The sequence below is a fragment of the Puntigrus tetrazona genome, chromosome 4, assembly GCF_018831695.1.
Source record: "Puntigrus tetrazona isolate hp1 chromosome 4, ASM1883169v1, whole genome shotgun sequence".
NCBI classification, from domain to species: Eukaryota; Metazoa; Chordata; class Actinopteri; order Cypriniformes; family Cyprinidae; genus Puntigrus; species Puntigrus tetrazona.
The window spans coordinates 26,401,536-26,424,356 of record NC_056702.1 but is presented as its reverse complement, the minus strand read 5'-3'; the positions used below and the strand labels follow the sequence as shown (position 1 = coordinate 26,424,356).

At 40.9% G+C, this 22,821-nt stretch overlaps 1 protein-coding gene across 1 annotated transcript in view; it reads right to left on the bottom strand.

The window, feature by feature from the left end:
- Nucleotides 1-22,821, bottom strand: part of LOC122342362 — a gene marked incomplete at its 3' end in the record, with an annotated part of 44,324 nt that overhangs the window by 2,883 nt on the left and 18,620 nt on the right. Inside the window, 5 exon segments of the mRNA XM_043236142.1 lie at nt 7,197-7,212; nt 15,913-16,010; nt 16,195-16,335; nt 16,488-16,550; nt 16,553-16,838. Coding sequence (XP_043092077.1) covers nt 7,197-7,212; nt 15,913-16,010; nt 16,195-16,335; nt 16,488-16,550; nt 16,553-16,838 — 604 coding nt within the window.

The window sequence follows — 22,821 nt, the reverse complement described above, 5'->3', positions numbered from 1 at the left end:
GCTGTTTTGTTGCCTCGACGAGTGCTTTTCACAGCAAGCCATGTCTTCTTGAAGAATGCACAAAGGCTTTTCTTCTTGTGTTTAGCTGGTTTTTCTTAAAGAAAAGAAAAAGTCATACACACATTTAATATATTAAAAAGGAGTTGTTGCAACAAAACTATTTCAGAGAAAGGAATTTTTCACAAGCTTGTTGTTCACCTGCTGGGCTGTTCTCCATAGCTGCTGCTGCAGGAGAAGCCTCTGGATTTGCTCCTGAAGGGTCAGTGATGTTTTTTTCTCCAGCTCTTATTATATTATCTACTAATATTGAACTCTTTTTAGACTTGAGCTCCATTGATTACAGACAGAAACACTGGTGCTGTAATGAAGCGCTGGAAAACAGTTATTTTGAGTGTTTGTTCATGTGATAATCTTTCTGCTCTGATTCTCACTCAATTGAGCACACTAGATTAGATTAAATGTGAGGCGACGATGAATTTATACTGTGGAATGCTTCACTGTGACGTCACGGATTTCACGTGACCTCACGTGTACTCTGCACGTGCAGCGCAAGGGCCTCGCATAAACCGCATTATTTGAAAAGAGTAGGCTATTATATATATTTAAAAAACAAATGTTCATATAAAAAGCAGAACGCAATATATAATCGCAATTTATTGCTAGACTCAATAACACAAAAATCCCGAAATCGGAAATAATTAAAGCTGCAGTTCGTGACTTTTTGCGCTCCAGCGGTTAATAAACAGAGCTTCTTTCGGAAGAACACTGCAGCCGGAACTACTTTTATGGGTACGTCTACGGCGAATCACGCAGGTATGGGGCTACTCCGCAGCGGTACTTACCCGAACTAGTCCGAATATAAACACTTATTAAAACACTATTGGTGTACTCGCTTAGTAATTTTGTATATTCTGAACATAAAAACGTCTCAGACTGCAGCTTTAATTAAACTCTGTAACTCGACGGAATGTATAAATTTCACCCGTTTTCTAAAGACACTTTAAAACTAACGCTTGTTTATACAGACAGCTCTGCTCACACAAGTTAATAAAAAGCCCGCGTGGTTTCATTCATCCCGAGAGTGTGTTTTAACAATTAATTGAAACGACGAACAAACACAATGGCTTAGGTTTGATTTCGACATCCAAAGAGGAAAATAGCAGCTTAATCAAATAGCTAACGGTTCATGAATACAAATCAGTATTTTACATTAGGATTTTTTGTCTATCAATTAATTCTGTGATGTTGTTAACGCTAACGATAAGAAGAAAGTTTAACAAAGACTTAACTTCATTTTCTCTGTCAATCAACAAAATCACGTCAGCATCGCCGCACTGCTGTTGCTATAGTAACGAATTCAGTTTTATCGTGCGTTTGATTGAAAGAGCTTTGTTGCTATATTTACTAGTTGTAGTCCAAGTTAGTGCTAGCCCTTGAATGAATGTGTGTATGGGCTATAACAGTGTATGAATTTGAGGGAAATAAGAATTCTTCTTAGAACCCTATAATTATTAAAAAAATACACATAAAATTTTCATTTCTATGTGTTTTACATTCATTTTATTTTGAATTGTGTTAAATAAACCAGTAATGGGTGATAGTACAGCTTTGGACAAAATAGCAATATTCAAAAACTGATTTATTTAGTAACACCAGATCTGTAATTGTCACCAAGCCAGCAGAGGAGCTCTTACCTCTGGGTGATCGGTGATCACTTCCTCTGCTGCTACTTCCTGTTTAGGACTATAAATTCAGAAGCAGGTCACTCACCTACAGGTTGCATTCGCCTGTACTGTTGGTGTTCCGAGTTTCCTTGTGTTTTCTGAGTTCTTGTTTCCTTGGTTTTGACCCTGCCTGTCTTCTGATTCTGTGATTGTTTGCTGCCTGACCTGACCACTGCCTGTTTTTGGATTTTAGTGACTGTGGGGTCAGCTTTCACGTTGGGTGTTGAGGAGGAAAAGGACACCGCATCAACTCCTGTAATGGCTGCCTTCCCCGTGCCGCTGTCCAAGACGGCCGCCTTCCCCGAGCCGCTTCCCAAGATGGCCGCCGCCTTCCCAGAGCCGCTTCACAAGATGGCCGCTGCCTTCCCAGAGCCGCTTCACAAGATGGCCGCCGCCTTCCCAGAGCCACTTCACAAGATGGCGCCGCCTTCCCAGAGGAACAATAGCCCTTCCTATTGTTCCCAAGATGGCCGCCGCCTTTCCAGAGCCGCTTCCCAAGATGGCCGCCGCCTGCCCAGAGCCGCTTCCCAAGATGGCCGCCGCCTGCCCAGAGCCGCTTCCCAAGATGGCCGCCTACAGTGCCCACGCCTCGTGCAAAGCCTCCAGTTATCCCACCTTCCCACCCTTGCTACACGTCGTCGATGGATCCCAGCAGCCCCTGCACTCATCCTCTGCCCTCCACCTGGAGCTCGCCACGGGTCTGCCAGTCTCCATCGCCGCCGTGGGTGAAGGATCCCTCGCCTCCGAGTCCCGGACTCCTCCTCGGCTCGTAGACCCGTCGGCTCCCCCTGGGCTTCTAGCTCCCTCCTCTCCACCGTGGTCCGTCAGTCCACCAGCTCCACCAGGCTCCATCGTCTCTCCGGCTACGCCTTGGTCGGTCGTCGACCATCCGTCGCCTCAGGATTCCTCTCCTCCAGCTTCGCCTCATCCCTCCATCCCTCCGGCTCTGTCAGGCTCCTCCCTCCCCCCGGCTCCACCTCAGTCCTCTGTCGCTCTGGCTTTGCCGCGTCCTTCTCGTCCCCCGTCTCCGCGTCAGTCGCAGAAGCCTGCGGTATCGCCTAGGACCTCCAATGCCTCTGTGTCACCCTGGCTCTTCGGCTCTCTGCCTCAGTCTCCTCGACCACCTGCTCCGCCGCTGCCGTCAGGCGACCCCATGGGGTGGATGGTCGCTACCTCTCCATGGCTCCTCCCTCCGTCGACTCCACCACTGACCTTCATGGCTGGGCTCTGGATCGCCTCCCGCCCGGACTCCTCCTGTCTTCTCCTGGCTCCTCCCTCCATCTCTTCCTCCCTCCCGGAACCCCCTCCCAAGCTCCCAGTTTTGTTTTGTGGTGTTTGTCTTGTGGAGCGCCAGGAGTCGCTCCTAGGAGGGGGGCTATGTCACCAAGCTAGTGTAGCTGGGTTAATAATTATACTATATTCAATGTGAACTTCAGCAAAACTTTTTTTTCTATTGTACATTTATTGTGTTCTGAGATAAGTTGAAGTGTACATAATTATTTTACATGGAACCAGTTTTGCCAAACTTTGTGTTATTAGGAGCGCATATTAGTGACGCACATGATACCTCGTGTGGTGCGCTGACAGCGCCATTTTAGAATTTGATTCGCCGCTGACGGGGTCAGATGCATTCTCTCTCGCTCTGTTAATGAGAGCCTGGTAAGAACGCGCTAAATGAGTTCAACGTGTTATTTCATAAGATAAACGTCTAAACGTAATGTAAGACTGTGATGACATGAAAATGAATGTAAATGATCGCGTATTTGAATGCTTTACTGTTACTGGTATAGCTCATAGCTTCTCTATCTGTCTGAGCAGAGTGAAGAAGAGAGAGAGACGTGTGTCCAACAAATTAATGTGTGCTCTGTTTCTGCAGGTATGGTGTTTGTTTACTGTTATATACTGAAACATGTTTGAAGTGTTTAAAATCAACGCTATATGAGTTGTATAAGTTTGACAAAAAAGTTGGGTCTGTTTACAAAAATGATACCTCGTGCGGTGCGCTGACAGCGCCATTTTAGAATTAGATTCGCCGCTGGCGGGGTCAGATGCATTCTCTCTCGCTCTGTTAATGAGAGCCTGAGTGAAGAAGAGAGAGAGACGTGTGTCCAACAAATTAATGTGTGCTCTGTTTCTGCAGAATAAAAAAACTGAGACCCCCAACTTCAGCCTCGTCATTATTGAAGAAATTCACAACCAGAGTAAAACCGCTACACAAAATGGTGCCGTGACCTACTGGATCAACTGGATCAGCCGCAGCCGACCACCGGAGTTTTGCTGCATGTTCGTGACGTCTGAGTGCTGAGCGTGAAGGCTAAGGAATCGGCTTCATCATTTCTTTCTGTAGCTACAACAGAAAAAAGACTGTGTGGAGAGGCCTTTCTGCAGACTGACTTCTACGTGCTGTACACAGAGACTAAGGATTCAATTTCACCACGGTTTCAGTGAATGTGTGAGGTAAAAGAGACTCTTCTAAAGACTGATACACCAAACTGTTGGTTTTTGCTCATATCTGTCTGACTTTCTTTGACATCAGCTTTCTTTGTGTTTTATCTGTTACTATTACATGTTCATTATGGCTGGGGTTAGGAAAGATTCTGATATGATGACGCCATACCTTGGGAGGGGTAGAGGGTTGTTAGGGGTGGAAGAGCCTGTTGTTGGTAAACCTAGAGTGTTAGTTTATAGTCCCCAATCACCTGATACGCCAAAGATTCAACCCATCGGGCCAATTGCCTCTACTCCTAATGATGCTAATAATAATGTTACACAACAGTTACGTGACCTTATTGGTGAATTAGGTAGTCAGATAGGGGATTCCATCGCCACCAGGTTGTTGGCCAGTCAAAACTCAGTCAATCCCCCAAGTTCGGTCTCATGCAGTGTCGCATCAGAACCCTCTAGGTCACTTGCCAACGTCAGTCTGATAGTCAAGCCAGATGTCAGAGAGCCCCCAATGTTCAGAGGAGATGGAACAGACAAATACACTGTTCAGGAGTGGATTGAGTTGATGGAATTATATCTCCACAAAGCAGATTGTTCTAACAAAGATCAAGTGGATGTGATACTGAGCCACCTACTGGGAAGGGCCAAGTGTATTGTTAAGGTCAGACTTAAGAGTAGTCCTAATGAAGCTGTTTCTTCTGGGACCATCTATGATGTGCTGAGACGCTACTTCAGTGAAAGTCCTGGTTCATGTCAACCTCTGGCTGATTTCTATGCGACACAACCCAAAGCAAATGAGTGCCCTGTCGACTACTGGATTAGGTTCAATACAGCTGCTGACCTAGCAGACAGTCATTTGCAGAAACAAGGTACAAAGCTGAAAAACATGAGTTCTGAAATTGCTATGATGTTCATCAGGAACTGTCCAGACACAGGCCTCTCTAGTGTGTTTAGATGTAAACCTATCAGTAAATGGACAGTTTCAGAAATTCAAGAAGTCATTGATGAGCACCAGAGGGATGTTCAGCCTAAGAAACTGCCTGTCTCACATGAAGTTAACCTTGTCCAAGTCGCTGAAGCCAAAGTATCCTCCTTCCCTTACAGTGTTCCCAAGGGAGAGGGTTTGAATGCGGCTGCACCAGCTTATGTCCCTCAAAGTCCTTTGAAGTCTGCTGAACCTACTTCGGAAGCTGGCACTTTGGAGCGTGTCTTGAGCATGTTGGAAAGGGTGTTGGAACGTACTAGTCAAAATGCTCCTGTCTCACATTTAAGAGCAGCTCAGTGGCGGAGCAGCTCTCCTTGTAGAGTCTGTGGTGAGAGGAATCATTCCACCCGCTCACACTGCATGAGAGAAAGGAGATGCTTGTCATGCTTGGAGATTGGACATCAGCGGAAGCAATGTCACAAAGCCGTCAACCCTGCTGCACCATCCGCTTCAGATTCGTTTGCTCAGGGAAACTGATGCACTCACATTTGGGAGGGGACTATGTGAGTGTACAACACCAAACCCTCACTATGGATGATGATCATTTCTCTGTTTATGAGGAGTGTTGCAAGTCTGTCACCAGCGATAGTATAGTTTTGTTTCAGAACATCACCAAGTTGGAGAAGTCTGATAGTCTGTTCTATACGTCAGTGTTGCTGAACGATAAAATCACAGTTCAAGCTTTGCTAGATAGTGGATCTATGGCATGCACTATTAATGAAGAAACAGAGTGCAAATTGTTGAGTTAGGGGATGCCTGCAAAGGTTGACCAGTCTCATTTGGACATTCTTCTCGTTGGTTGTGGTGGTGTTACAGTCAAACCTAGTGGAGTGTACCAGTTAAAGATGGATGTGTGTGGCAAGTTAGTGAGTGTGCCTGCACTAGTTGTGCCAGACCAGAGGGATCAGTTAATTCTGGGAACTAATGTCATTAAGTTCTTACTTACCCAGCTCAAGCAAGACTCTGGCTATTGGAATGTCATGACTCGTCCTGAAACGACTGGAGAACCTGAAATCGAGCAGTTCCTGAACATGCTGTCTGGCATTCACAGGTGGAAGGGTGACAAAATTCCTGATATTGTGGGCACTGCAAAACTGACACAGGCCGTCACTCTGTTACCCAAGCAAGAACACCTTGTGTGGGGCAAGCTTCCATCGAACACTCCTCTTTCTATGGGTAGTACTATCGTGATTGAGCCGGTCCCAGTTAGGATCATAAATCCTCTTGATAAACCTATTACACTAAAAAGGAACTCCAAAATTGCAGATGTCTTCCCTGTTGTGGCAGTTGAGGATCTTGGTGCACACTCTGATCTCAAGCATGAGATGGTAGGGGTGCACTGCCAGAGCACTGTTGAGGACATTGTCAATGGTGAGGATGGTTGCCCTGCCTTCAAACTTCATGAAAGCTTGCAGAAACTCGATCTTGGCGATCTTGATTCATGTGAGGTGTCCTCTTACTGGAAGAGTCGGCTGGTGCAGCTCATAGAAAGGCATGAGGATGTATTCTCAAAACACAAATTGGGTTGTGGAAAGGCCAAGGAGTTTGTCCATCGTATTCATTTATCAGATGATCGACCTTTCAGGCTTCCATACCGCCGTGTTCCTCCAGCTCAATATCAAAAGCTGAGAAGTGTGCTCTCAGATATGGAGGAACAAGAGATTATACGCAAGTCTTATAGTGAATGGGCTTCACCACTTGTGCTTGTATGGAAAAAAACTGGAGATCTTAGGATATGTGTGGACTACCGTTGGCTGAACACTCGGACTGTTAAGGACGCCCACCCCTTGCCTCATCAGGCAGACTGCTTGGCAGCTTTGGGAGGCAATGCTGTCTTTAGTGCAATGGACTTGACCTCCGGGTTTTATAACATTGTTGTGTCTGAAGAAGACAGGAAGTTTACCGCCTTTACAACTCCCATGGGCCTGTATGAATTCAATCGGTTGCTGCAAGGGCTCTGCAACAGTCCGGCCAGCTTCATGCGTCTCATGACTAACATCTTTGGGGATCAGAATTTCCTCACGCTGCTTTGCTATCTCGACGATCTTCTGGTGTACGCTCCAAATGAAGAGGAAGCCATCAAGCGTCTTGAACTTGTGTTTACTAGACTCAGGGAGCACAGCCTAAAGTTGGCCCCTAAGAAATGCCATTTTCTGAGGAGAAGCGTTAAATTTCTGGGCCACATTATTGATGGAAGTGGAGTGTCAACGGATCCAGATAAGGTCAGTGCCATATCAGCTGTGTCTGAGGCAGACCTGATGATGCCAGATGGAGTGACGCCCTCAAAAAAAAAAAATCAAGTCATTTCTGGGGATGGTGATGTATTATCAAAAGTTTATCCCGAACTGTTCCAGCGTCGCAAAGCCCTTGTTCAACCTGACGGCGGCACCAAAAGGACAAAAAGTTTCTCTAAGAGGTGGTGTAAATTAAAAAAAACTGAACCCTGTTGACTGGACACAGAAACACAGTGAAGCGTTCCAGAAATTGAAGTCATCCTTGTTAGAGTCTGTTGTGCTGGCTCATCCTGATTTCAGCAGACCATTCATTTTATGTACGGACGCTTCCTTGGATGGTTTAGGGGCGGTACTTTCGCAAGTACCGGAAGGTGAAACCAAGGCTCGTCCCATCGCCTTTGCCAGCAAATCCCTCACCGGTGCACAAACCAAGTACCCTGCCCATCGTCTGGAATTTCTGGCTTTGAAGTGGTCCGTCTGTGACAAGTTCAGTCACTGACTGAAAGGGCACGATTTCACAGTCTGGACGGACAACAATCCGCTAACATACATCTTGACCAAGCCTAAACTTGATGCATGTGAGCAGAGGTGGGTCAACATGTATGTTAGACCCTATTCCATCTAAACTATTAAAAGATCTGCTTCCAGAAGTCATAGATCCTATTTTGAACATTATTAATTCATCATTGTCATTAGGTTATGTTCCCAAAACCTTTAAACTGGCTGTAGTTAAACCTCTCATTAAGAAACCACATCTTGATCCCAAAGACTTAGTAAATTACAGACCAATCTCTAATCTCCCTTTTCTGTCAAAGATACTAGAAAAGGTAGTATCCTCACAACTGTATTCCTTTTTAGAAAAAAATGGTGTCTGTGAGGATTTCCAATCAGGTTTTAGACCGTACCATAGTACTGAGACTGCTCTCATTAGAGTTACTAATGACCTGCTTCTATCATCTGATCGTGGTTTTATCTCGTTATTAGTGCTATTAGATCTTAGCGCAGCATTCGATACTATCGATCACAACATTCTCTTGGATAGACTAGAAAACTATGTTGGCATTAGAGGAAGCGCCTTAGCATGGTTTACATCATATCTATCTGACCGCTATCAGTTTGTGGCATTAAATGAGGAGGTATCATATCGATCAAAAGTGAAATATGGAGTTCCTCAAGGCTCAGTGCTAGGACCGTTACTTTTCAACCTTTACATGTTACCTCTGGGAGATATTATCAGGAGTCATGGTGTTAGCTTTCACTGCTATGCTGATGATACTCAGCTCTATATTTCAGCGCAGCCTGGTGATACACACCAAATTGAGAATCTAACAGAATGCATAGTCGATATAAAAAGCTGGATGATGAGTAACTTCTTAATGTTAAATTCTGAAAAACAGAGGTGCTAATAATTGGACCTAAAAACCCCACATATAATAATCTAGAACACAGCCTATCACTTGATGGCTGCTCTGTTAATTCTTCATCATCAGTTAGGAACCTAGGTGTGCTGTTTGACCGCAATCTTTCCTTTGAAAACCATGTTTCTAGCATCTGTAAAACTGCGTTTTTCCATCTTAAAAATATATCTAAATTACGACCTATGCTTTCAACCTCTAATGCAGAAATATTAATTCATGCGTTTATGACCTCAAGGTTAGATTATTGCAATGCTTTATTGGGTGGTTGTTCTGCACGCTTAATAAACAAACTTCAGCTAGTCCAAAACGCAGCAGCCAGAGTCCTTACTAGAACTAGGAAGTATGATCATATTAGCCCGGTTCTGTCAACACTGCACTGGCTCCCTATCAAACATCGAATAGATTTTAAAATCTTATTAATTACCTATAAAGCCCTGAATGGTTTAGCTCCTCAATACTTGAGCGAGCTCTTATCACATTATAGTCCTGCACGTCCGCTGCGTTCTCAAAACTCTGGCCATTTGATAATACCTAGAATATCAAAATCAACTGCGGGCGGCAGATCATTTTCCTATCTAGCACCTAAACTCTGGAACAATCTCCTAACTCTGTTCGGGAAGCAGACACACTCTGCCAGTTTAAATCTAGATTAAAGACACATCTTTTAACTTAGCCTACACATAACACACCAACACACCTTTTATTATTCAAATCCGTTAAAGGATTTTTAGGCTGCATTACTTAGATTTGCTGGAACCGGGAACACTATTTCTACAATACGATGTACTTGTGACATCGTAAAAAAAGAATGGCATCTACGCTAATATTAGTCCTGTTTCTTTCTCAATCTGTTTTCACAGTTTGTATCCAGACTAGATGGTGGATCAGCACCCAGAGATTATGTTCATCAGAGACCAGAAACCTAGATGCGCCCGGCCGACAGATCACCAGATCCTGACACACACACACACACACGCACACACACACACACTAAGTCATTTACACTATCTGACACAGCTGCGTTTAAAATTGAACTGGAGGTTAAGTGCTGGGCGTCCGGTCAGAGGAGAACTGACCCCAACTGAGTCTGGTTTCTCCCAAGGTTTTTTTTTCCTCCATTCTGTATGCATGGGGTTTTGTTTCCTTGCCGCTGTCGCCTCTGGCTTGCTTGGTTGGGGGCACTTAACTTCTAGTGACTATCGTTGAATTGACTACAGAGACCGTCTCTGCATTTAATAAGAAATTGGTCACGCTCGTCACTATACATCCCTGTCATTATACTGTACAGTGCTTTGATGCAACCTGTGTTGTTAAAAGCGCTATATAAATAAAAATGATTGATTGATTGATTGAGGTGGGTGTCTAAGCTGGCCCCATATAACTTTAGTATTCAATACATTCCTGGCAGCAGAAATGTGGTTGCGGATGCTCTCTAAGTAGGCGACCTTTTATTCGTCAGAGTGTTGGCCAAAGACTGATGTCTGAGCCATATGGTCTTCTGTTGAAGGAGGCGGAAAAAGTTCAAGAAGACACCATCCAGGATGCCTTTAGGTTAAGTGCAAACCTTTGCACTGTTGAATGTTATCCCTGTGAGGTGCTAGAGCACTGTTCACTTAATTGTGACGAAGTGTCAGCAGCCCTTGATGTTCATTCACAGTGGGAAGTAGGAACGACTAGTAGAGCGGTCCAATGGCTCACTCAGGATACCCCACCAATTGCTGTCTTCAGTTCCCAGTCCACTGCCAGTGTTCTCACTGAGTGAGTTACAAAAGAAGCAGCAAGATGACAAGGTCTTGTCAAGAGTTCTGTTCTATGTGAGTAGAGGACAGAGGCCATCCAGACGGGAAAGAGCAGGAGAGTCATTCGAGGTGCTCAAAAACCTGAAACAGTGGGAGAAATTTAAGATACTTGATGGAGTATTGTACAGGGTGTCTAAAGATGTCCTGATGGGAAAGAAGAGATGGCAATATGCTGTTCCGACTTCTCTTGTGAGGCAGGTTCTTCATGGGATTCACAACGAAGCTGGGCATCAAGGTCAGGGTAGGACTTTATCCCTTGCGAGACAGAGGTTCTTCTGGATTGGTTTAGAGCGGGATGTGCGTGATCATGTTAAATGCTGTAAGCGGTGTGTAGTGAGCAAAACACCTGAACCTGAAGGAAGAGCTCCACTGGAAAGCATTAAAACATCATGCCCACTGGAATTGGTCTGCATAGACTTTTGGTCTGCGGAAAATTGCAGTGGTCGCAGTGTGGACGTCCTGGTCATAACTGACCATTTTACTAAGATGGCCTGTGCTTTCCCTTGTAAAGACCAATCTGTATAAGCAAGTGGCAAAGATGTTATGGGACAAGTTTTTCTGTGTTTTTGGCTTTCCAGAGAGGATCCATTCTGATCAAGGTGCCAACTTTGAGAGCCAACTAATTCGTGACCTCCTTGAAGTTGCTGGTGTGAAGAAGTCCAGAACAACAGCATATCACCCAATGGGCAATGGTCAAGCGGAACGTTTTAACAGAACCCTGGGTAACATGATTAGAGCGTTGCCACCAAGGAGCAAGCAAAAGTGGCCACAGATGTTGCAAACCTTGACCTTTGCTTATAACTGCACAGCTCATGAATCGACTGGCTACGCACCATTCTATCTGATGTATGGCAGGATCCCCAAGCTTCCCGTTGATGTGATGTTCAGTGGAATAGAAAGGGACTGTGCCATCACTGATTATGATGCGTACGTGAGACGTCTGAGGGACGATTTGAAAGAAGCCTTGTCTCTTGCTCAAAGCAATGCTGAAGCTAGTCAAAGGCGGCAAGTATAACAAGAAGACAAGAGGATGCAGTATTGAAGTTGGTGACCAGGTCTTGGTGGCAAACAAAGGTGAACGTGGACGGAGAAAACTTGCAGACAAATGGCAGTCCACGCCTTATATTGTTGTTGCTTCCAATCCTCAATGCCACACCTATCGCATCCGCAACACCCACAGTGGTCAGGTAAAAAACTGTTCATAGAAACTTGCTCCTTCAAGCTAACTTTTTGCCAATTGAGGTTGAAGACTTTGAACCCACATTTAGCGATGACAGTGAACCAGATGATGATTGTAGTGGAGTAACATTGAGTGATGTTGAAAAACCCAACTCAGCCTGCAGCAATGCTGATCGAACTGAAAGTTGGGTTGCAAAGACTGTAGCTCCAGATGATGTCTCAGTCAGTCTTTCCTTTAGGTCAGAAAGTGTTCCTTCATTGGCAGTGAACCCAAAGTCTACAAGGACAGATTTTGGTGCAGTAGACGGTAACCCTTTGTGTTGTGAAGATGTTACCGTTCATCCCAATAGACCAGAGACTGACACACAAACACCCTTATCACCGGAAGAGCTAGTTAGTGAGGGTGGTCTTACTTCTGAATCTGTGGATTCATCTTCTGTCCAAGTTCCATTACAAGTTAGAACCAGACTTGGACGCCTTGTGAAGCCTGTGAACAGGTTAATTCAAAACATGTCTCAAAATGTGAAGACAACAAGTTCTTTCAGTGCGTTTACAAGATCTTTAATGTCTTAAATCAAATTGTTACTTATGCTGAGGTCACATTCCGGAGTTGTTGTACTATTGTTTTTTTGCTTTGCCCTTTTTCTCTGAAGTACATAGGATACTGAGTTTACAAATCACTGTCTTTTACTAAGGTCGGTATACTGGTGTTTAGGGCACCTTTATTGCAAGTGGTTCTTCATAGGCCTGATCAACCTGTTTGGACTACTTTCCTGTGGAGTGGGAAGCATATATGCTGCTGTGACCAGTCTATTCATTGACAGTTTGAGTTTCCTCTGAGAACTTTTCATATTGCACCCTGATAAACAAATTTTGTGAAGTTCAGGGGGGAGTATGTAGCTGGGTTAATAATTATACTATATTCAATGTGAACTTCAGCAAAACTTTTTTTCTATTGTACATTTATTGTGTTCTGAGATAAGTTGAAGTGTACATAATTATTTTACATGGAACCAGTTTTGCCAAACTTTGTGTTATTAGGAGCGCATATTAGTGACGCACATGATACTCGTGTGGTGCGCTGACAGCGCCATTTTAGAATTAGATTCGCAGCTGACGGGTCAGATGCATTTCTCTCGCTCTGTTAATGAGAGCCTGAGTGAAGAAGAGAGAGAGACGTGTGTCCAACAAATTAATGTGTGCTCTGTTTCTGCAGAATAAAAAAACTGAGACCCCAACTTCAGCCTCGTCATTATTAAAGAAATTCACAACCAGAGTAAACCGCTACACCAGCAGAGGGAGGTCTTACCTCTGGGTGATCGGTGATCACTTCCTCTGCTGCTACTTCCTGTTTAGGACTATAAATTCAGAAGCAGGTCACTCACCTGCAGGTTGCATTGTTCGTCTGTACTGTTGTTGTTTCCGGGTTTCCTTGTGTTTTCTGAGTTCTTGTTTCCCTGGTTTTGACCCTGCCTGTCTTCTGATTCTGTGATTGTTTGCTGCCTGACCTGACCACTGCCTGTTTTTGGATTTTGTTATTGCCTCGCTTTCTATACATCTGTTTGCCCTGTTTGATGACCTTGCCTTTCTTCAATAAAAGCCTGCACATGGGTCCGCACGCCTCAGACCCCTCATTCGTGACAGTAATAGATCTCCAAACTGGATTGCACTGCTATACCCACACATTCAATTTAAATTCAATATTAATTCTACATTCTTACAACACAAATGTCGAAATGTAAACTGTAATGCTAATGCTATAGATTTGTAAGAAACTGAAATTAATGTTAGTCAATCAATAGACATAAGGAAATAATAAACACACCTCAACTTGTTCACAGAAATAATGGATTTAAAGACATTAGGCTTTATTTTCAAGCATTCATGCTGTCACTGATGTTGCAGTGAATACAACAGAGCAATATAATAGCATGTAATACAATATTTATTGTATAATCCAGTGGTTTTCAATCCTGTTCTTTGGGATCCACTGCTCTGCTCATTTTGCATGTCTATCTTCTCTGACAGCTATCTTTCTGGATCCCCAGGAATAAGTTTGAAAACCACTGGTATAGTTGAATCAATTTTGGTTAGAAACATTCAAACCATTTTTGTAATGGTTAAAGCCAGGTACATTAAAGGCTTTTTATCTTTTATATTATTTTAACACTTTGTGTCAATTACCTGTGTCAACATGGTAGACAAGTTCTATATTGCTATATCTATACTAATAATCCAGTATAAATTCAGCATTGTATTAGGCTCTGTTTAAAGATTTAAAGGGACAGTTCACACAAATTAAGATATGTTTGATGAAACCAGAGAGCTTTCTAACCCTGAATGGGCATCAATGCAACTGAAATGTTCCTGAAAGCATTGACAGAAACAGCAGTTTAGATCTGTGTGATTTAATTTGATCTATAAATTAAATATAATTAAAGAAATTAAACAGATTAAAGTTTAATTGATTTAAAGAGACAAATATAAATGCAACGTAAATAGCTAGCAAATATTAAATATAATATTTAATAAAGATATATATGCATATATATTTAAATGTAATTAAATATGGATCTATTAATCTGCATTTGCATGGATTTTCATAGAACTTCGGGTTGAAGTTTAAAGTCACAGTTAGTTCAGAACATCTAAGGAAGCCAAAAAATGCTAAAATGAACATAGCATCGAGCGGGCAGTGTAAATTGAATGAGATTAATCTCCTCTCAAGAGAGTAATGAGTTGCCTAGTGTCTGTATGAGTGGGAAGGGCTGCTTAAATGGACTTTGATAAAAAAGAGAAGTATGGGCATTGGTGATTTGAGTTGAGGCTGAACCGTATATGAGTTTATGGAAAAAATTGGATTCCGCTTAGATATTCATTGATGGAGCTGACTTGGAGTTTTTTTGTGATATTAAGGTAAGAAATTAATTAAGTGATAGACAACAGGAGAAGGCAAGTTATAGGTGGAAAGGAATGCTTTAAAGTAGCAAAATTGCCATGTTCTGGGTGAAATGGCTTGGAGAATCAAATCAAGTGAAGCTTCGAAGAGAGGTCTTAGGAGATGATTCAGAGGTATATTAGTTCTGGATAAGGAGGTGCTGGCGTTGGCAGGGGTTCTGCATCTAGGGCCAGCATGCTGAATTTCTGAGAGGATCTAGGTCCTGATACTGTTTGAGATGGGGGGAGGATCCAGAGCGAGGGTGTTCGGTGGCATAGGTAGGGGCGTAAGGGGGTGCTGGAAGGAAAAAAGGTAATTTGAACCGATTGCAAAGGGAGGCTTGCACTTTGAAAGGCTACGGGGACAAGATTGGAGGAAAAGTATGGAAAACAAAGGGGGTTGTTCATCAGTGGAGGCGGCCTCATGCTTTGGCCAGCTCCGGAGGTAGGCAGAAAGCTAGGCAGAAGACAGAAGTGGGATAGGGGGTGCCATAGCCTGTGCCATTAGTGAAGGTGGCCTTGCACTATGGTTGGCTCTGGTGGCATTAAAATGGCAGACATAGCCTGGTGGCCTAGCATTAAATGGAGGTGTGGCTTTTTTGTTTTTACACCTCTTTGGGTTAAATTTTACACTGACACTGTCTTAAAAATAACAGCAGTGTAATTTTATCACCATGTAGTGTTTAAACTATGTCAACACTGTTCATTTCTCCCAGCCTGGCATAGGCTGTTTTTTCAGTAGGTCCAGAAAAATATTACACAAGTGATTTTTTTTTGTATATAAAATGTAACTCTACCTATTCAATAACTTGAATATATTAAGATCAGTTTGAGGAGCTGACAGGAACGCTCTTTGTGAAGTCTGCATTAGTATTCCTGTTTTGTGCGCTAAATTTATAATATTCTCCATCTTCATTTCCTCTGTTTTGTGCACACTTTTTTACAGTATAAAATTTGCTCCTTGGTTTTGTGTGTTAATTTCTTAGAAATTTGTTTTTCATTTCGTCCATTAAGTTTGCCCTTTTTTTTTTAAACTAAGCTTGCTGCTCCGGAGACTCTCTGGTGAATGGCTTGTGCAGTTTTGGTCATCCGCTTAATGAACAAATGACAGCACTTCTTGGACTTTCAGAAGAGGGATTCCTGTCATCATCTGCCTTCCCTCCTAAGTCACTCTGCCTGACTCTGAGCTACTCCTGACATTTGTCCTTGCTGAAAGCATTTATGCTGTAGGATCTCCTCAATAGTCGCTCTCTTAGTTGGTTCAACAGTCAGGCAGCGACTTCTCAAATTCTGTACAAGTTTTTCATTGGTTAGTCATGTGTGTTCTATCATGTCCATGACATGCTAACGTTGTCAAGTATGGAAATATGTAGCAAGTATTACACTTTGTGTGTTTAACAATCTTAATGTCACTGTGTCATTGGTAGTTGATTGTTCTCTCACCTGTGGATACTCTAACGTTAAAACTCAGACTGCCATGCATCATGTCTTCAGGACTTCTAAAGTGTCGACATTTGCACATCATTGTGTACATCATTACACCCAGACACCAGACGGTTGTTGACTCTGCCTTGTATCCTAAGTCCGTGTAGTATTCAGGTGGGCAGAATCGTCCTGTTCATGAAAGCAAGGCATATTCAGGTTACAAAATCTATTTGCAAACAAATGTCACCAGAAACTTGACCAAATGTCTATTTGTTTTCATTAAATCACTACTCAGAAGTTTGACTTCTCATTAGGCCTACTAACATAACACGCCAACTCACCTATAAAATCACCCAAGTAGCCTGTACTTTTGACGAGGTCACTGCAGCCAAAGTCTATTAGAAGTTATTCAACTTAATGTCCCGGTGAAAGACACCTCTGTCAAGACAGTGCTTGGCCCCGAGCACCGCTTGATACATCAGGCTACGTGTCTGTAATTCGTTCGGCCAATGCATGTTGTGAACCACAAATCTGAGCAAGTCCATGCAGGGTTCCGGATGTTCCAGGATGAGGATGAACCGATCCTCCTCTTCAAACCATTCCAGCATGTACACAATGTAGGGGCTTAATGGAGCCTGTTTCAGCAGCAGGTTTGCAGCCACTTCTGCAAACAGTGGCTTTGAACAGCCAGGCTAACATTAGAGAAAAGAGTCATTAAGAGTTCAATATCACATTTCACTTCTGTTTGCAATGTAATTTGTATTGTTGAGGAAAGCGGGACGTTTTCCCAATTTTGTAAGTTTGCCTTGTTTATTTGAGTGATACCTTGTATTGTAAACACATTGGGATGTGTTACTGATTTATCAAGAAGAAGAGACCACACAGAATATCGTATTCTTTTATTTGATAAGTATTAATAAGATACACAGTACACATGGTATTGTATTCACTTTATTGAAAAGTAGAAAGAAAGACCACCACAGCATCATGTGTTAAAGTAGTTTATTGGGAAAAGACATTAGGTATGATATATGTAGCATTTAGTTGAAGTATAGTCAGATAAAATATGTATTAGTAAGAACTTTGAAGAATAGGAATGTTACTGTTGAGTGCTGAGTTCCCGACGCGGAGAGGAGGACATCTTAGAAAGATCTTCGCAGAAGAGCAGACTGATAAGATGGCTGTGTTTTTATAGTGAGCTTCTTGAGAGGGAGGTCTTCAGCTGTACGGGACTTTCCCAAAAAGTGTTGACTTACACCTGTAGTCTATATAGGGGGGTTGCACTTAGAAGTGAACCAGAAGATAACGCTGCACCTCGGCGACACGCTTCTCCGATGCCAGACAGCCTCGCCACGATGCCTCCGAACGACCGAGCTCACAAATTATAGAACTTTGTTTTTATTTCTATTTCATATTAGTGTTTCATTTGTAATGTATTTAACCTATATATAATTAAACTATATCTTATTATAACCAATACGCTCGCCTGCCAAAGACTCTGATTTCAAGACCTCAGCAGAACAGACCACGGAGAAGTCTTCTGTGACCTGTCTTGTGAGTATGATTAAATGCTTATTAGAGATGGGACAGACTCAACTTACTTTACCTTACCTGAGGATAAACTGAATAAGGTAGAAGGTGCAGGAGATTTGCGCACCATAAAACGTGGCGTAGCAACGGGGCACATTGATCATTGATTACTGGCCATAATCAATGATCGATTGCTCAGCCTAATCAAGACGTTCTAGAAGTGAAAGGGTAGAGTTTAATAGGTGAAAGAGATCCTATAGAAAACTCTAGTAGTTAAAAATAATTCAAAAATAATTATTTGATAAACTCTTTGATAAAAAAGAGTTTAGTGTAAACACAAAGAAGAAAAATCTTGTAAGTTAGAGACGAATGCTTACTGAGGTTAGAGAAGTCTTGAGGGCTGTAGATCTGTCAAGTGGGGACGCCTTGCTTGTAAGAAATACAGTCCATAAAACAAATTAGAGAACAGAAAAGTACTCGAAAAAGCATGTTTTAGTTCAGGAAGAACTAAAATTATATCGGTTTTAATTATTACCAAGATATTTGGATCCAATCCAGAGACATACAGAACAGAAGAAGTTCAATCAAATAAAAATAGTCGATTGCAAAATAGCCTACTAAAATATAGAGAATTATATGGAAAAAATAGAGAGAGAAAAGGGATGTGAGCAAATTTAGTTTACATTCAGAGACAAAACCTATTAGAGGAAACAATACGAAGAGAGTAGTGGAAAACTTTTGTCCAAGAAAAGTACTCTAAGAAACGGGTTTTAGTTCAGAAAGAACTAGAATTATATTGGTTTTAATTAATACCGAGATATTTGGTTTCCATTCAAGCCAATACAGAACAGAAGAAGTTCAATCAAATAAAAATAGTCAGCACAAAATATCCTACCATAAATATTAGAAGTGATACCAAGAAAACTGTCAAAAATAGAGGAAGACAAAAAGATGGAAAGAGAACATTGAGAGCTTTAGACATGATATGGGGAAACCTAGAGATTCTAGAGAAGCAGGTCAAGAATTAGTGCATGAACTAAATAAAAGGAGATTTGAGAAAACGTGAAAATTTTTTATCATAGTTTATGATGGTTTAAAAACTAGAGGAGGAATGGTAGTGCTAAATGGAAATCTATTAACGCAAACAGGAAAAGGGACTGACGTTACGATTTCTTTTTTTTTCTTTTTTAAAAAAAGAATAAAGATAAGAAACTAAGTGTTAGCAGAAATAGAGAAAACTAAATAGCATGTAGGTATGCAGAGTCCTGGGTCAGTCAGATTAACCTCTGGTTTGCTGCATTGGACTTATGTAGCACATCGTGAAAGACTGTAGAGAAGATCTATGTAGCACCGAAAGATCAGAGTAAGGAACTGAGACGACAATGTCATCCTTGATTCAAATAGCGGTCTGTAGAGAGGTTAAGATAATACAGTTCGGGCATTGTGAAATAGCAGTGAACAAATGTTAGAAGGAATAATAAGTAATTAACGTAAACAAAACTTTAAAGAAACAAACCTATTAATGGATAATAGGAATAGAGGAAATGTAAATAAATTCATAGTGAAAGGAAAGGAGAAAAATGGAGCTCATGAAACAGTAATCTCTGTCAGGAAGAAAGAGAACATAGCTCCTCAAGACGAGTTAGATGAAGTAGTGAGCAGTGAAGAGGAAAAACCATAAAGAACTTAGACTAAACTGAGAACTCATACTCATCGACAATTAGGAAAAAGGGTGAGCATAGTGAGATAGAATTAGTTATAAATAACAAGTATAGAAGACTAAAACATGAGAAAGTGTTGAGCTCGAGTGTGTAGTTCACGTAGCGAAATGTTTATTCTTCATACTTTGTAAATACTTTCAGTACAGCGTGCGCTCTTCAGCATGCGCATAGAGAGACGAAATAACTTAACGTCGTAATTTACTTGATGCTGTCATTCACGCAGCATAGTATATATATGTTAAATACATAAATACTTGGTTGAGCTTAATACAATTAAGCTAGAGTGTATGTACTTTAACAGAAAGTAGAGATATTACGGTTAAAAAGAATAACCAAACAAATTCGGAACGACTGGCCTGAAGTAGAGATAAAAGGAGTTTAAGACAAAAATGACACTAATAAGAGGGAGAGAGAATAAATAAACAAACAGTAAGGTTATTACTGATTTATTTACTGAATTTAACTTATGGACCACTGAGAACAACGGGCAGTCACTTCCTGCAGCATAAATATCTAAATAAGAAGGATAGTCAAGATCAGGAAGAACTAATAATATTCTAGGAGGGATATACGTTTAATAGAAAAGTGATTAGGAAATTGGATAAAATTATAGAAGGTTTAAAACTGCAGATAAAACAGTTAGTGAGGTATAGAGAGAAGAAACAACCTGCAGCTGGTGTTAGGGATTTTCCAGTGAAACAACTGATTTATGACTCGAAGCAGAGCAGTACAAACTAATGTGTTAGAACTGCAATAGACAGATACTGTACACAGATACTGTAGGATTCAGAAAAAGTTCTTATTCTGATCATAGTATTAAAGTTGCTATAGAATGCAAGTTGAAGTTGGGAAGGTGTAAATGGTTTAGTTAAGTGTACAGGTAATATCAGCAGAGTTTATAGAAAAGATTAGAGACTTAACTGGAATAGAGGACTAAATACTTACAATAGAAAGAAATTCTATTTAGTGCCTCTAAAGATCAAATGACATTGTCAAGTGTATGGTTGTCAATAGAAGAAGAAATACCAATGTCAGATAAAGTTAGATTATTGAGGGATGTAGGAAGAAATATTCCAGGTGGATATAAATTGATAACAATCCTAAAACACCTATCTAAGAAACAGATAGAGGAAAGACTTGCAGAGTATGATTTAACCTCCCAACATCTAAGGGTAGTGAGGAAAAAGGAACCTCAAAATACGAGCACACAGAAATTACAAAAGGTTAATTTCACAAAAATGCAGAATAACAAAATAGGAGAGAGAAAACAGTATAACACTCGTTTTCAGACTAGACAAAAAGAAGGAAATAGGAATGTTTAGGACAGAGAGTCAAAGTATAAGAGTTGGAAAGTAAGATGGGGGATGTAAGCTACATTCCAGCAAATAGGTGGGAGAGAAGGACCCCAACTGAAAGTTATTCAGAAGCGTAAATTAGAAAGTTCTTAAAGAACGTAGAGAAGGTTAGACGGACTAAAGTGGTAGATAAGAAAGGAATGTGAATAGATCAAGAAAGTACGAAGAAAACAGTAGAGCAGAAATAAGTTGTACCATAATGAAATCAACTTGGCCTGTTGAAGAGGAATATCTGTGATCAAAGAGTAATTTGAAAAGGATAATAATCTATTTATTAATGTAGAAGGAACACAATAGTTCATTGATTCAGCAGCAGATGTCAGCTCGACAGCAGAGCCAATACAATTCACTGATAATATTCTGGTACAAGCTTATAATGGTAAAGTTGAAAGAGAATGAATGGGAGAAGAGTTTGATATTAAAATGATTAGAGGGTCCAAAAATTTGTTAGCAGCAAGGGATTTGAGAAAGATATTCAGATTAAGAGAAGTTGATGTTGAGTTAGAATTAAGAAAAGTGCCTAGTAAAATGTTAGGATCAGAAGAGCAAAAAAAGATGAGTTTATACAAATAGAAGCACCTTATGCAAGGCACAAAAACTTTTGTGAGAGTTAGTGATAAGAATTAGTATGAAATATTGAAAATATCCGGTAGAATGCATAAGCTTCAGTGTCAGTATCCAATGATTAAATTGGTAAAGAGGAATTAGGTGAAATTACTGAACAGAGCGTTCTAAGAGAAGTTAAATCGGCAGTAACAAATAGTCCTTTACAAGTAGTACCAAAGCCGGATAAAACATTCAGGCTAGTAACAAAGTATAAGGCATTAAATAGGGTAACTAAACCAGACAGACGATATGTAATTAATGCTAGAGATACTATTGAAAGGGTAAAGGAAGGTAGATACCTAACAGAGTTAGATTTGGCAAATGGCTTTTGGTCTATTCCCTTAGCAAAAGAGAGCCAGGGAAAAAGCCAGGGATTTAGACATAGACATGACAGGATACCAACTAATAATAAGAAATGAGAAAAGTAATATACCAATTCGTATAATGTCCAGGAGCTGAGAGAATCCAGAAAGAAAAGTTCTTACCAGAAGGAAAGAAACTAGCAACTATCAGTAAGACTTAAAAGATCTCGTGCGAAGACAGAATTCTACAGTTAATACAGATGAAGTATTTAACTAAGAATAAAATAACAGACGCAAAAGACCAAGATACTCAATGACAAAGATAGGAGAATGTATTTAGAGATCCTAACTTAAGAAATAGTTAAGAAAAACTAAAAACGTCAGAAGAGTAAAGTAAACTTAAAGGAATTACAGTGTGTGGATCAAAAACTAGAGCAAATGATAATCTAGAGCACTGATCACAAATAAAGTGAATAAAGATAAAATGAGAAGAATAAAGAAGAGGTGAAGGAAAGAGGTCCCGTTACAGCTCTGTTTGCAGAAGCAATGTCTGTTTTAAAGGCTTATGAAAGGGTTAAAAGCTCAACAAGTTATTTTGATAACAGAGTAGCAGATATAGTATGTTTGAATGTAAACTTAGAAATCTGAAGACAGAACAGGTTTTCAACATTAAGTAGAAAGCCTGTTTAGTATAGTGAGCTGTGGAAGGACTTTTACGATCTAATAGAAGAGTTAGATCTAGTAGTTGTTCATCAAGCTGAACATACCACAGATGACACAGAAACAGCGCAGAGAGATGGACGACTTAGAAGAAATAAGGTGTATAGTTGTGATCATAGAAAGCGAAAATAACACCATTCATAAAGTACATGATTACAGGAAACATCCTAATGTTAAAAATTAAAGGGCAAAGTCTTATCAGATAAAAGATACAGACAAATAAGGCTAAAATGTGACAATTGTGTGAAAAGAGGGTACAATAAAACAATGAAATGATTATTGTAAAATTACACAAGAACAGGTTAATAAGGAATAGACCTTTAAATCCAAGATTAAAGCTAGGAAATAAATATATACTAGTAGTAGAAGGATTTTCTGGACACATGAGTAAAATCCTGAAAATTGAGTCGGGGGAGACCTCAAGCAATTTGTTGAGATAAA